The 12,385-nt window shown below is 38.7% G+C and overlaps 1 protein-coding gene and 1 long non-coding RNA gene across 7 annotated transcripts in view; one reads left to right on the top strand and one right to left on the bottom strand.

Annotated features, from left to right (window-relative positions):
- The window catches only part of atp11c (ATPase phospholipid transporting 11C (ATP11C blood group)), a 44,849-nt gene extending 37,690 nt beyond the window's left edge, over window positions 1–7,159 (bottom strand). For 5 of the 6 annotated variants that reach the window (XR_014875686.1, XM_085170124.1, XM_085170134.1 and 2 more), the window contains exon 1: window positions 6,591–7,159. Coding sequence is in view for 5 of the 6 variants with exons in the window: in XM_085170124.1 (XP_085026250.1) it covers window positions 6,591–6,617 (27 nt within the window). In the remaining variant the exon portion in view is untranslated. The remainder of the gene's footprint in view (window positions 1–6,590) is intronic. The other variant, XM_085170158.1, reaches the window with a different exon arrangement.
- The window catches only part of LOC146524889 (uncharacterized), a 275,208-nt gene that overhangs the window by 180,105 nt on the left and 82,718 nt on the right, over window positions 1–12,385 (top strand). The gene's annotated exons all lie outside the window — the stretch shown is intronic.

The following is a 12,385-nucleotide window of genomic DNA, read 5'->3' as shown; positions in this document are numbered from 1 at the left end:
TTGGCTGTGTTTCTATTACTGGGCAGGGTGCAAGAGATCAGACGGAGACAGGAAGGATGAGAGAAAACAGAGTAAGCAATTCTCTTCACCAGCCAGTTCACGGTTGCAAGACTAATGGTGGCAAAACTGAGCACACATAATCAATATGCATCTCCCCTAATCAAACAGGCCCTGATAAATCAGATGACTTTACATGCCTTCTATGGGCTGTGGCACTTAGATGCACTGTTACCCTTACTGCTAACCAAAGAGTAACAGCGCTGTTCGGGATTTCTTGATTCTCATCAGTTACTGAAAGCCCCTAGCACGTTTCCAACAGGTGCTACTAGTTGTTAACCGATGTCAGCATGTCAAAAGCCAGACCAGCATGGAAAAACACATCTGAAGCATTCTGAAGGACGGATAATGCTGCAATAACTGAATGCTTGTAATGCTGCAGTAATTGCCCCAGTACTTGCAGGCCATAAGCAGATACTGTTTTTTCTCATTGTACAGCAGCAGACAAAAACATTTCCTTTTATTGCTGATGAGAAGTCAGCTTTTATTGAGAAAAGCGGACATGTGATAAAGTCTGGAAGTTTAAAATATAGTTCACTCAAGTAGCGGTTTGACCAGAATGGAGACCTAAAGCACCTATATCAAAATTCTAAAAACACCTCAATACTTTTTTAGTATCCTTTATAACAAAGGCAGCTTATGTATGTATGTATGGGTTGTCCAAAAAAAAAAAAAATCCCCACCTATGAGATACTAATCTTATTACTTAATACAAACAGTACTGCCTTCATCTTCTCTAGCTGACATTAGAGGTGGGAATCACCATACATCCCACGATACGATATTATCACAATACTTAACGCACGATACGATATTATTGCAATTTTTTAAAATATTTTGCGATATTCAGATTCTGTACTTAAAGGTAAACTTTATCAATATTCATTTTATCTAATATCAAAGTCTCACACTCAGTCTTTCTCTCATTTCAGTTTGATTGTTGACAAACTGAATGGTTTGTATTACAGTCTAGTCCAACTTAACTGAACGCAACCATCTGGTACAATTATAGCTATTCTGAACTATGCAGTTTATGAAAACTATGCAGCCCCTTCAGCAACTGAAGAATTTGAAAGTAAATTAAAACAAAATATAATTTTACATTCAATAAAAACGTTTTAAACTTAATTAAAATAAAACATGTCTTAAATTAAAATAAGTAAACTGTCATGTTTATTGCTGCCAAAAAAAAAGTTAAACACATTTGGACAGTGAAGGAATGTCAGGATTCTTGCTCATAAAAAGGATCAACATGCTCTGAAGTCAGAGCACAAAAACCTTTTTTGTAACAAAATATCGATTTCTGCTGTCCCTGTATCGATACATTATTAGCAAACAAAATATCACGATGCTACACAGTATCAATTTTTTCCCCCACCCCTATTAAAGAGTAACACCCTGGTCTTTATGGGGTATTTTGTGGAGTCAGTAAAGCTTCCATCTCAACAACATATAAATAGTAACCAGTTATTGGAAACATTAACCTGTCCAGCACACATGTTAATGTTATACATGTAACTATTAGCAAATACCCAACTGCTACCTTAGCTGTCTGTTGACTTAGCATTATTTCAAACCCATCTTGTCTGGCAGCTTTTGCAATCAGAATTATGATCAAACACATTTTGTTTTTCCAAGATGAGCTCAATAAATTCTCTATAGGCTCCTCTTGTTGTGTTTCTCATGTTTCTTTTACTGGTTTACTTTTTCATTAGTGTTATTTCAGTTATTACAGTATATGCGTAGTATGACAATGTCCAAGCTGACAGGCAGGAAAACAAAAAAGAAAGGAGGGAAAAAAATGGAGAAAATCTAATAGTGAGTATTAAGGAAATGAAACGACAACAATGATGGCGCTAAGCACCAAACATTATCAGTCCTGCCTTCTGTAATGTAAAGAGACGATGTTAATTTAACGAGATTTAAAAAAAAAACTATAGCACACAACTTGTGTGAAAAAATTAATTTAACACAATTATTTGTGTCTAGAAAGTGTTATGTTTCTCTTAAGTCACAGATTGAGGCAAAGAAAAGGTCATCAGCAACTAGACAGAAACCGTGGCCACGGGTCTCACCAGTGTTGCTGAGCCAAAAATAAACAGGACTGTAGCTAAATATACAGACAAGTGTTATTCTAATATTTATTTAAAAGGCAATGGACTCTTTAATAGTAGTACTGAGTTTGAAATTCTAATGTTGTTATAGCCCTACACTTGAGTGTGAGCAACAATAATTGCTACATAGGTTTGTGAAAGATGTGTACATTTCAAAACTGCGAGTGCTGCTGACCGACTTGTCAAACAGGTTTGCAAACCTCTGGGAATTTCCAAAGCATTTGACATGCAAACCTCGAAACCCCTGACATATAATAACATTTTCTCTCAGGAAAAGACTTGCTTTCTAGTTCTTTGGTAATGTCATGTAGTCTCACAGTTGAGGCAGGCCTCAGATCATCGTGGAAAGATTGATGAGAGATGGAGAGTTGGTTTTAGACTTCTATATTTTACAGCAGGACGAACTTTGCATATGCTAATTGTAATTTAAGGCTTTCAGTGATTTATTTGAACTGTTCTGTTGCCAGGGTGAAATGATTGTACAGCATAAATCTTTAACAAATCTCAAATACATACACTGCCACTAACATTTGATTAAAGGTCACTTAGCAAGTTGCACCTTAACTAGCAAGATGCTTTTGGCAGTTATTTACAACCTTCTATCATAACTAAATCAAGATACTTGAATCAGTTTAAGTATCTTGACAAAGTTATGATACTTACTTACTGGTTTACTGGCATGGACACAGCTTTTCAACTTAGTCCATAACTTTTTCGCATATTTTTGGGAATGAAATTCCAGAATTCCGCTTTATTATTATAATAATAATAATAATGGATTGGATTTATATAGCGCTTTTCAAGGCACCCAAAGCGCTTTACAATGCCACTATTCATTCACTCTCACATTCACACACTGGTGGAGGCAAGCTACAGTTGTAGCCAGACTGACAGAAGCGAGGCTGCCATATCGCACCATCGGCCCCTCTGGCCAACACCAGTAGGCGGTAGGGTAAAGTGTCTTGCCCAGGGACACAACGACCAAGACAGAGAGCCCGGGGATCGAACCGGCAACCTTCCAGTTACAGATACGCTTCCCAACCCCCTGAGCCACGGTCGCCCCAAAACCAATTTAGTATCATTTTCCTACCTAGAAAATCTAATTGTGTCTAAGCTTCAATTGTCTATCTGTTGAGGTAGGCAACTGAAGCTTGTAAACGAAGCTGGTGAAGCTGAAGAATTTGAAGGTGGTCCTGCTACATTATTCTATCCACGCTGTGCAATGTAGAAGTACCACTGGCAGAACAACAGGCCTGGAACATGATGCCACACCACCATGCTTCACAGCTGGTGCAATGTTGTTTGGTTTGAAAGCCTCACCTTTAATCCTCCAAATATACTACTTGTCATTGTAGCCAAATAGCTCAATCAAGGTCAAGTTTACTTATTTAATCAATGTCTTGTCTTCCCATATGGGCAGCTGCAAATTTCATTCAAGCTTTAAGGTGTCAATTCTGAAACGGGGGCTTCTTCCTTGGTCAACACCCACTAAGTCCAAGGGGGTGTAAAACTTGCATCACTGTAGACAGTGATATTTGTATTATGCAAGTTTCCAGTTCATGGCAGGCTTGAGCCTTGACGATCCCTTACCAGTTTCCCCTCATCTGACATTTTGGTGACAGTTTGGGTCTTCTTCCAGACGTTGGCAAGGTGGTGACATATCAGAATAACTTGTACTTGTTTTAACTGATGATCTTAGATTCTGCATTTGTTTAGAAATGGCTACAAAAGAAAACTTATAAAACTACAGTTCTTTTTTTAGATCATCACTGAGATCCTTGGACTTTCCCATTGTTCCGATCGTTGGTCAGTCCAGTGAGTGCTGTCAAACAAATTATTTTTATGCTAGTAAAGAGAAACTACCAGTTTTAGTGAAAACCTACCTCTCAGAATCAGATGGGAATTTTATTATGAACTAATCTGTCAGTTAGGTTAGTTCCTTGTCAATTTGCATATACAAGCTCATGCTTCTTCCTGCTCCTTTTTGAACATGAAAGATATTTGTAGTTGTGGTTGCTCGTTTTCTTTTTGTTTTGCTTTGTTTATTTGTCTCTTTTAATTCTATGTTGTTGTACTTTTTTAACATGTTCAAAATAAAGATTCAATCAAATCAAATCAAGTGAAGTCCAAAGACAAAAAGCAGCAATCTGGCACTGGAGAATTTTTGGTGTTTTCCCAAAGAAGGATTTAAACAGCTGACTGATTTTTTAATTACCGTAAATGGAAACCTATTTTTAGCACACGTTTTTTGATCGTGGAATCCAAAAACAAGTCAGCCTTGTTTATGTCTATATAGTCACTTCCTGCTTTTGTGCATGGCAAAGCTTCTATTCTCTTAACTGGTGACTGCATCACATGAGGCCTCGGTGTACTACACCACTGAGCAGAAGAAATATTTTCTACAGCACTGTAACATAATCCAAATAAAAGACTGAAACTTCACGTGCGGGGTTTTTAACCGAGCTACTGAGTAGGAGGAGATCTAGTAGTTACCATGGTGCGAAAGGGAAGGAAACTGAGGTGCTGCATGGGCGATGTTGTTTTTATTTGCTTGCACTGTTCTCCTTGAACACAAGGCAGGGCTTCCACAATAATACTATCACATTTTTGCCAGGCTCCACCTCGCACAGATCACACAGTTGCCTTCAAGGGCTTGAATGAACATCAAAGGCAACTGTGTGATTTTGCATTCCTGTCAAGAGCATTACAACCTCTGGAGCTTCCCTACTCATGAAAAGCCCCCTCGTTCCCACAGCCATCTTTAATGATTTTCTAAACACTCCGGGTTTAGTGGCACGGCACATCATAGTGCGAGAGTCAAGTAAACACACGAGGCTTCCACTGTGCCTTTTTGGTCACTCTCCCTCCTCTCCATCTTTCTCCCTCTTCATGATGCACGTGTACCTCCCGTGGGCAAGGGGAGGGTGGCAGAGAAAAATCAGGAGGCAGAGAGCCAGAGCCTCAGATACCAGCACTGCATGCATCAATGATAGTGTGGCTGGCTGCCCTGCACAAAATATTATTTACAGCTCACGCTGAAGAGAAATTACAGCAGCAATCCTCTCCTCAAGCAGGAAAACCAGCTGACCTGGCAACACTTAGAGAGAGGCCAGGAGGAGGGTCAGGAACTATAATTATTATATTGCTTCTCCCTATTCACTCTCAGTATCTATACTGCTCACACAGCGTGTGAGGGATTCAGCTCAGTGGTGACAACAGGTTACTGGTGCATAAGAAGTGGATAAAGAGGCAGTAAAGGCGGTGTAGCATTTATAAACGCAGATACTCCACTTTCAACTAGCCCACTCATGATTAACCAATGAGAAGGGCAATGAAACCAGTGGATGAACTTTAAAGAGGCAAGCATTTAATTCACCAGTTATGAAATATTATGCCTAAGCGATTAATGTTGGCAAATCGCCACCTTCCTCCACTGAAAAAAATGTTCATGGCCAAGCACATAGCAGGGACTGTGCGATTATGCTTCCTGAGGACAAATATGCATTCATTATCTGGTTAAATTGATTTCAACTAACAGATGTGTTGTTTCACTTACACTAAGACTAACAGTATAAATTACCCACTGTATGTACAATATACATAACCAATTTTCTATATTCAAAATTTAAGAACCTGCATCAAGTGACATTCATAGCATTTATATTAACTGAATGGATGAAATAGTTGTTTTCACTAATCAATACTGAGTCAACAGATGTGGACCATAAAGACAACACGAGGTGGCACACCTGGTTTGATAGATTCTGTTTTCACTTACAAGTGAATAAATTTTTGGAGCCCAGAGAATAGAAACATTTCCCTGGGCATAGGTGTCTTCTCAATCGAGCTGTAGTTTCCAGGTGTTTACTGATATTATTGCTCTTGTGCATTGTTATTTATTATTTTTGCTTTTTTAGATCTTGAAACCCATTTTAAAAGGTTTCATTATCATCACTGTATTATTGAAAGTGTTAATGACGATAATAATATTGTTGCTTAGGATGACGACAGACTGTACTTCCCTTTATCACTGCAAAACTTGCACTAAAAGTGCAGTTGACTGCCCGTTAATGTTAACTTGCATCTGTCGTGACTTCCTGGCTGGTAAGAACTTACCTAACAACCAGCTGCTTGACTAACGAGAGCTGTGAAGTGAGACAACAGCTGGTTCGTGTTATCTGGCGGTGTGAGGAAAACTGTTTGTTGCAATGTGTGTGGATTCAATCGCAATTACAACGAAGACAGCAAAGGGGAAATACATCACGCAAGGGCACGCTCAGCACTTCATTTTTATTTGGGGAGGGGAAGCAAAACCACAGCGGTTAAACGCTAGCAGTGGCAGCTGGATGTCATAAGCTAACCGTGTGTGCGCGCGCGCGCGTGTATGCGTGTGTGTGTGTGTGTGTCAGGCACACATACCCAACGGTTCAGTCTTCTCCGTAGCATCTTTTTTTCCTTTAATTTCACAATGCTGATGAACTCTTCAGATTCAACAGACGCCTCCGGGCTCTGCTTCAGTTTCTCTGGTGAATAACTTTACATGTATGTTAGTAAACGTGCTAGCTCCTTGGCTATCTATTCTCTACTCTAACGTTAGTTCTAGCTATATGAAATGCCGCAGCGACGCTACATCGTTTCCATTTTGTTTGATTTCGGTATCTTCGCACCATTCGCATTCTCTCTCCCCTCTGAATATTTTCCGCGTTGCGGTGTACTAGTCGCGCTTCCCGCTGCTCAAGGCTGAAACAGTGCCTGACATTTCGCTCTGAGCCCTGTTGCTTACACGCGAAGGAACCATTTGTCGCCCCCGAGTCTCGCCTTCCCGCTGACTCAAAAAGCTGGCTAACGCCACGGTAAAAACTAACTTCTCCTGCGAGTCCCCCGTGCACAGGTCGCCTCACCTCCCTGTCAAACAATTTTCACTCCAGCAGCAACAGCAGCAGCCCACCAACGTTCCCACGTTCACAAGCTCCACCCGGCGAAGGTGCGGCTTGCACTGCACTGTGGGTAATGTTGTCTAAATTCCCGTGGTGGGGGACCAGCGTGACACCAAAGGTCAGGGAGGATCGACGCCCGTCCCTAGATGGGAAGAACTTCTAGGTTTTAGTTTCATTTTACACATTTTTCTCAGCTGAATTATTTTGTGTATGTTTCTGCATTAGGCAACATCTTATACCCCCAAATAACTTAAATCAAGGCTGTTAAAGTCAGTGTACTTTGTGGGCCACACACAACCCAGGAAAATTACCTTTCTGTCACTGTAAAGGCTTTTAACTAAACATTTCATACCTGAATTGTCTTAATATAAGAAAAATAACTCTGTTTTTCCATATGACAAATGTATAAAATTACTGGTAGCGCATTGTCCAGACTGTTTATGAAACATTTACAACAAGTTTATGTTAATTCATAGAAAATGCAGACATTTCTATAGTGTATCGTTTAAAAACAGAAACTTTTCCTTCATTTAATTGTTTATCTATTTCTTAATACTTTGGTTTGGTGTGTGCAATGGCAATCAATAACAGAAGCTGTAAAACTTATGAAGATATAGTTACAAATGCCTTATGTTTGACAACCCTGACCTAAATGGTATGCGCATTGGGATACAAGCAATAACATCAGCTTAGTGAAAGCACACCAACATTGACACCAATGACAGGCAGAGTGACCAGATAGGTATAGAAACAAGCTAAATTTGAGGCAAAGAATATGTTTGTGCATTATGTGACAGATACCAAAAGGTGGCTTGATGCAATGTTATTATGGTTAATTTAAAAAAAATGTTCTCATATAAAATAATTATTTAAAAATAGGGATGCACCGATACCGATACTGGTATCGGGTATCGGGGCCGATACTGTAAAATGTGTGTGTACTCATACTCGTAAAAGTTAACCGATACCATGAACCGATACTAACTTATTTCATTAGTCAGAGGGTGGCTGGTCATTTCTGTTGTAGTTTTTTAGATTGGTCACTAGGGGGACATCCCGCGCTAAACAGGCACAGGGTTAGGCGAGTGAGACTGGCAGCTCCAGATAAAAAAAGAGAAACTGGAGGCTGCTGTAGCTAGGCTAAACAAAATGTCAGCAGTGTGGACCAGCCAACTTTAACTCAGGTTTTGGAAAAGCGATGAAAAATGTCAAGAGAAAATCCACGGGCAGTTTAAATAACAGAGGCTCTGACTCATTTTATCGCTCTGGATGACCAGCCAATGCCAGTCGTGGAAAACATAGGATTGCACCGTCTTCTCAGCATACTCGAGCAGCGATATGAAATTGGACACTCTGCAATAATTTAAAAGTTTATTTTATTCTCAAACCTAATTTGTATTTATTTGATTCCAAACAGAAGTGTTTATTTATTATTCTGAAAGCTCGAGACAGTGCCAATAGTTCAGTGATATTTTGTTAAATTACAAGGTGGAGACTCCGCAATAATTTAACAGAAGGGCTTATTTTTCACTTGAAATTTTTTTTGTGGTCATTTTTATTACGATTTTATTTTTTATCGGCAGAGAATAAAATAAAACCTGTCTTCCAATTCATTGCATTTGTGTGTGTGTGTGTGTGTGTGGTAGAAGTATTGGTTTTTGTACTCTGTATCGGCAAGTACTCAGATCCAAGTATCGGTATCGTATCGGTTTGAAAAAATTGGTATCGTTGCATCCCTATTTAAAAAACAAAATAGAAAAAAATTAAAGATAACCAAAACTATTTTGTAAACTTTACAAACTAACTTAAATAAAATACGGAGAAAATATTCTTAGTTCTAGCGTTTGTTAGTGTGGTAAAACTTTCCAAAAATTTGCCTGATTAGGCTTTGAAAAAGTTATTGTCACGGCGGGGTGCACCGATAAGTTTAGTTTACAGGACCCAGAAGCAGACACGGAAAGGCGGAGTTGCTGGCTGAACAGAAGACGATCCTTTATTTGGATGTTGGCACATGAAAAAGCATGAAAAACTAAGAAAACTGTGAACACTCAGAAAACTAAAGGACTAAGAAACTACTATGACAAACTATGAACACTGCGTAAACTATGACAAAACACTATGGAGATGCAAACAGCCGACCTGACAACGAAACATAGAAAACAGAGGACTTAAATACACACATGAGGTGATCAGGGCAAGTCGCGACACATGAGGAAACAGCTGACAAGGATGAACATAACGAAATGTAAACTCAAACACAATGACATGAAAACTGGACTTTCAAAATAAACAGAAAAACATGACAAGACAGGCATGACAGCATCAACCAGAAACATGACACAATATATCATGAACTCAAAACGCTGGGTCACAGATCCAGCCCATGACACTTATATCGTCAGACTTTGGATGTCTACAAGGCTGTGAGTCACTGCTTTCAAAAAGTTCTGTTTTTATGGTAATATGTATACTGGTTTTTCCCAAACTTGCCCATTCTGGAAAGCGTTGGGTTTCAACCCCAAATAATGAAACTAACACTGAAACTAATAAAAACTCAACTAAAAGTAGACAAAAAGAAAAAGAAAAACTAGGTCTAAACCAGCCAACTCCCTCAGAACACTTAAACTCAATCATGGTGAGACAGTAACTGCCATTACTGTAATTCCTCACACTCAGTAGGTGAAATACAGAAAGTATAAACAGTTGCTGATGTCTGTCATTATGGTTTTATTCTATAGTCTTCTTACAGTCATCTGTTCTCTTCCTCTTCTAGTAACTATGAAACTGGTTGCTGTTCTGTCTGCTGTGGCTTTGTGACTTCAGTTGATTTAGAATGATTCATTCAGAATGTGGGACATGGTCTCAGTATGTGGGACATATTGTCCCTGACAGCAGCAGTCTTGAAACACCTACAGTTGTTCAGCTCAAAGAAACTCAAAAGCCTGGGATGCTCACTCACAATACTAGGTCTCCAATACCCAACCCAAGAGCATCTCTGGGACGTGCCAGAACAAGTCCTGACTGTAGAGTCCACAGAGGATTTATTGCCAAAGTCCAAATTCCAGACAGCACAGGAGCCCCTGGAGGTCCCTCCTCCATGCCCCAACAAGTCAGAACTGTTTTGACAAAAGGCATGACTAATCTTTTATTACTTAGAGTCAGTAACAATTTTTATGAAATAAGAAAATCCCACCTGAAATCATTTTTATACACCTCATGCTGTTTGAGGCATCTCCTGATACGATTGCAGGAAGTGAGCAATCTTTCAAGTTTGGAAGGAGAGGTTCTGAAAATCCTATTTTAAATGACACAAAAATCCACAAGGCCAGCACTCTGACTGCATGAAAGTAAATCATAAAAGCAATGCTGAACGTATTTTGAAACTATGCAAATGAAATATTTCAGATCTTAACTAGAGCATAATCCAGTTCATGATTTCTGTCTTCAAATCTCCCATCAAATTCTCTTCCGGCCAGCCAAAAGTTATATGCTTAGGAATTTTTAACTGCTTTTAGAATCAATGCTAGAATCAATGCTCTATAAGAGCTACTTATATGCCAACTTATATGCCTACTTAATGCCAACCCATGATTATACTAAAATAGCAAAATAATATTAGCCGAAATAAGTTATGATTAAAGATTTTTTACATTTATTTATTTTTATAGAATAGATCTGTATTAGATTATTAACTACTGGTGTCATATAGTATAATGTGTTGTGTAATGGACAAGTATGCCATTGTGTCACACTTCAAAATGCAGAATACGCTGGAATCATGTTAATCAAGGAAACGGAAAGAACTAAATGTTCTTTATCTGAATCTTTAACCTCAAACGCCATCGCTCAGCATGCTCAAGCTAGATGCTACAGGCAGTACAGTGACCCTTTAGTTCTGAAGTTCTCATTTGTATTTGTGTGGGTCATAGCATGAGTGGTGGCCTCAGCAGATTTTTTTGCATGTGGCATCAGATTTGCATTCTTGCTTTGGTCACTGCCCTGCTTTAAATGAAATGTGCTCATACTGCAAGTCATGCCCTTTGTGAAAGCAAAAGAAGTTCATTAGAAAAAAATGCTCACACGTTATCCCTCACATGAGAAATCAGGCATTTTGTGTGTTTGTGAAAGAGTGTTCTGAACCAAAAGAACAAACAAGCTACTAGGTATTCACACAGTATGTGGTTTGTGCTTAATACTCAGTGGAAACTAGATGTCAGCTCTGACAAAGAAGTGCATAAGCTTATTTTAGTCTGAAACCACAAAAGGGCAACTCTATGAAGTTTACTTATTCTGAAACTTTTACTTTTAACTTTTTTGGTATTAATGTCTAGTATTATTGCTTTAAAACTTTCAATTGTATTCAAATGTATGAAACAATCCATTGGTTCAAATCTGAAAGTCTAAATGTGCTGTGCCGCTACAAGAAAAAACAGACCATTTTAAAATAACCACATGTGTCCAGAATAACCTTTGTGCTTTAATAAGTTTAAATTGTTTCTAAAGAACCTACTAAAATATGTATAACCAGTGGTTTCCTGTAAGAATGACCATATAGTTTATGAGATTACATGTTTTGAGAGATAAGCAACCTTTCACCCAAGTCCCTCTGTGAGTCACTTTTTTGTTTAAAGTCTCTTCCTGTTTGGGGCTTCTTTTTTCATAAACTGCGTGATCGTTCTATGTACCAAACTGTCACTTTTGTTTTTATTGTTGTTGCTGTTGTCTTAATGACGATTTAAACATATTAGGCCCAACCAAAAGTTAATAAAAGGCAGTTCAACAGCTGCATAAAGAGGTAGTGTCTATCACAAATCGTCTCTCAATGAACAGCTCCACAGCTGTAAGTTGGACTCTATCGCCACCACGTGGCAAAAGTAACAAATTACAAATTAATTTTTTCTCCATGTTGAATCTCAAGAAAAATTGTCTAACAAAATTGTGGTGCATTTGTTTTGTTAGTCTTTCTTGTTTCTGGAATACTAAATCAATTGTATGCGACTTATTATTTCGTCTCAAGGACTGAAGATGTTATCTTCACTAGATGGACCGGTTTCATACCTGTGAATCTGTCAAACTTAAAAAGTGGACCTGTTGTGTGTTCTTATTTTATGTCATGTATACTGTTGCAGTGGCAGATGTTCACTGTAAACACAGCAAAAGTTTTAAATAATCAAGTCAGCATATGCGCTATAATCAGAAGAAAGTTGGCCACATGGGAGAACACATGGGCAAAATGCAGCCTGAGGTCCTCAGTCGGGCCCTCTGTTCCCTAAAAGG

The sequence above is a fragment of the Neolamprologus multifasciatus genome, chromosome 2 (genome assembly GCF_963576455.1).
Source record: "Neolamprologus multifasciatus chromosome 2, fNeoMul1.2, whole genome shotgun sequence".
NCBI lineage: Eukaryota > Metazoa > Chordata > Actinopteri > Cichliformes > Cichlidae > Neolamprologus > Neolamprologus multifasciatus.
Note: the sequence above shows the minus strand (reverse complement) of the source record. Positions and strands in the feature narration are given on the sequence as shown.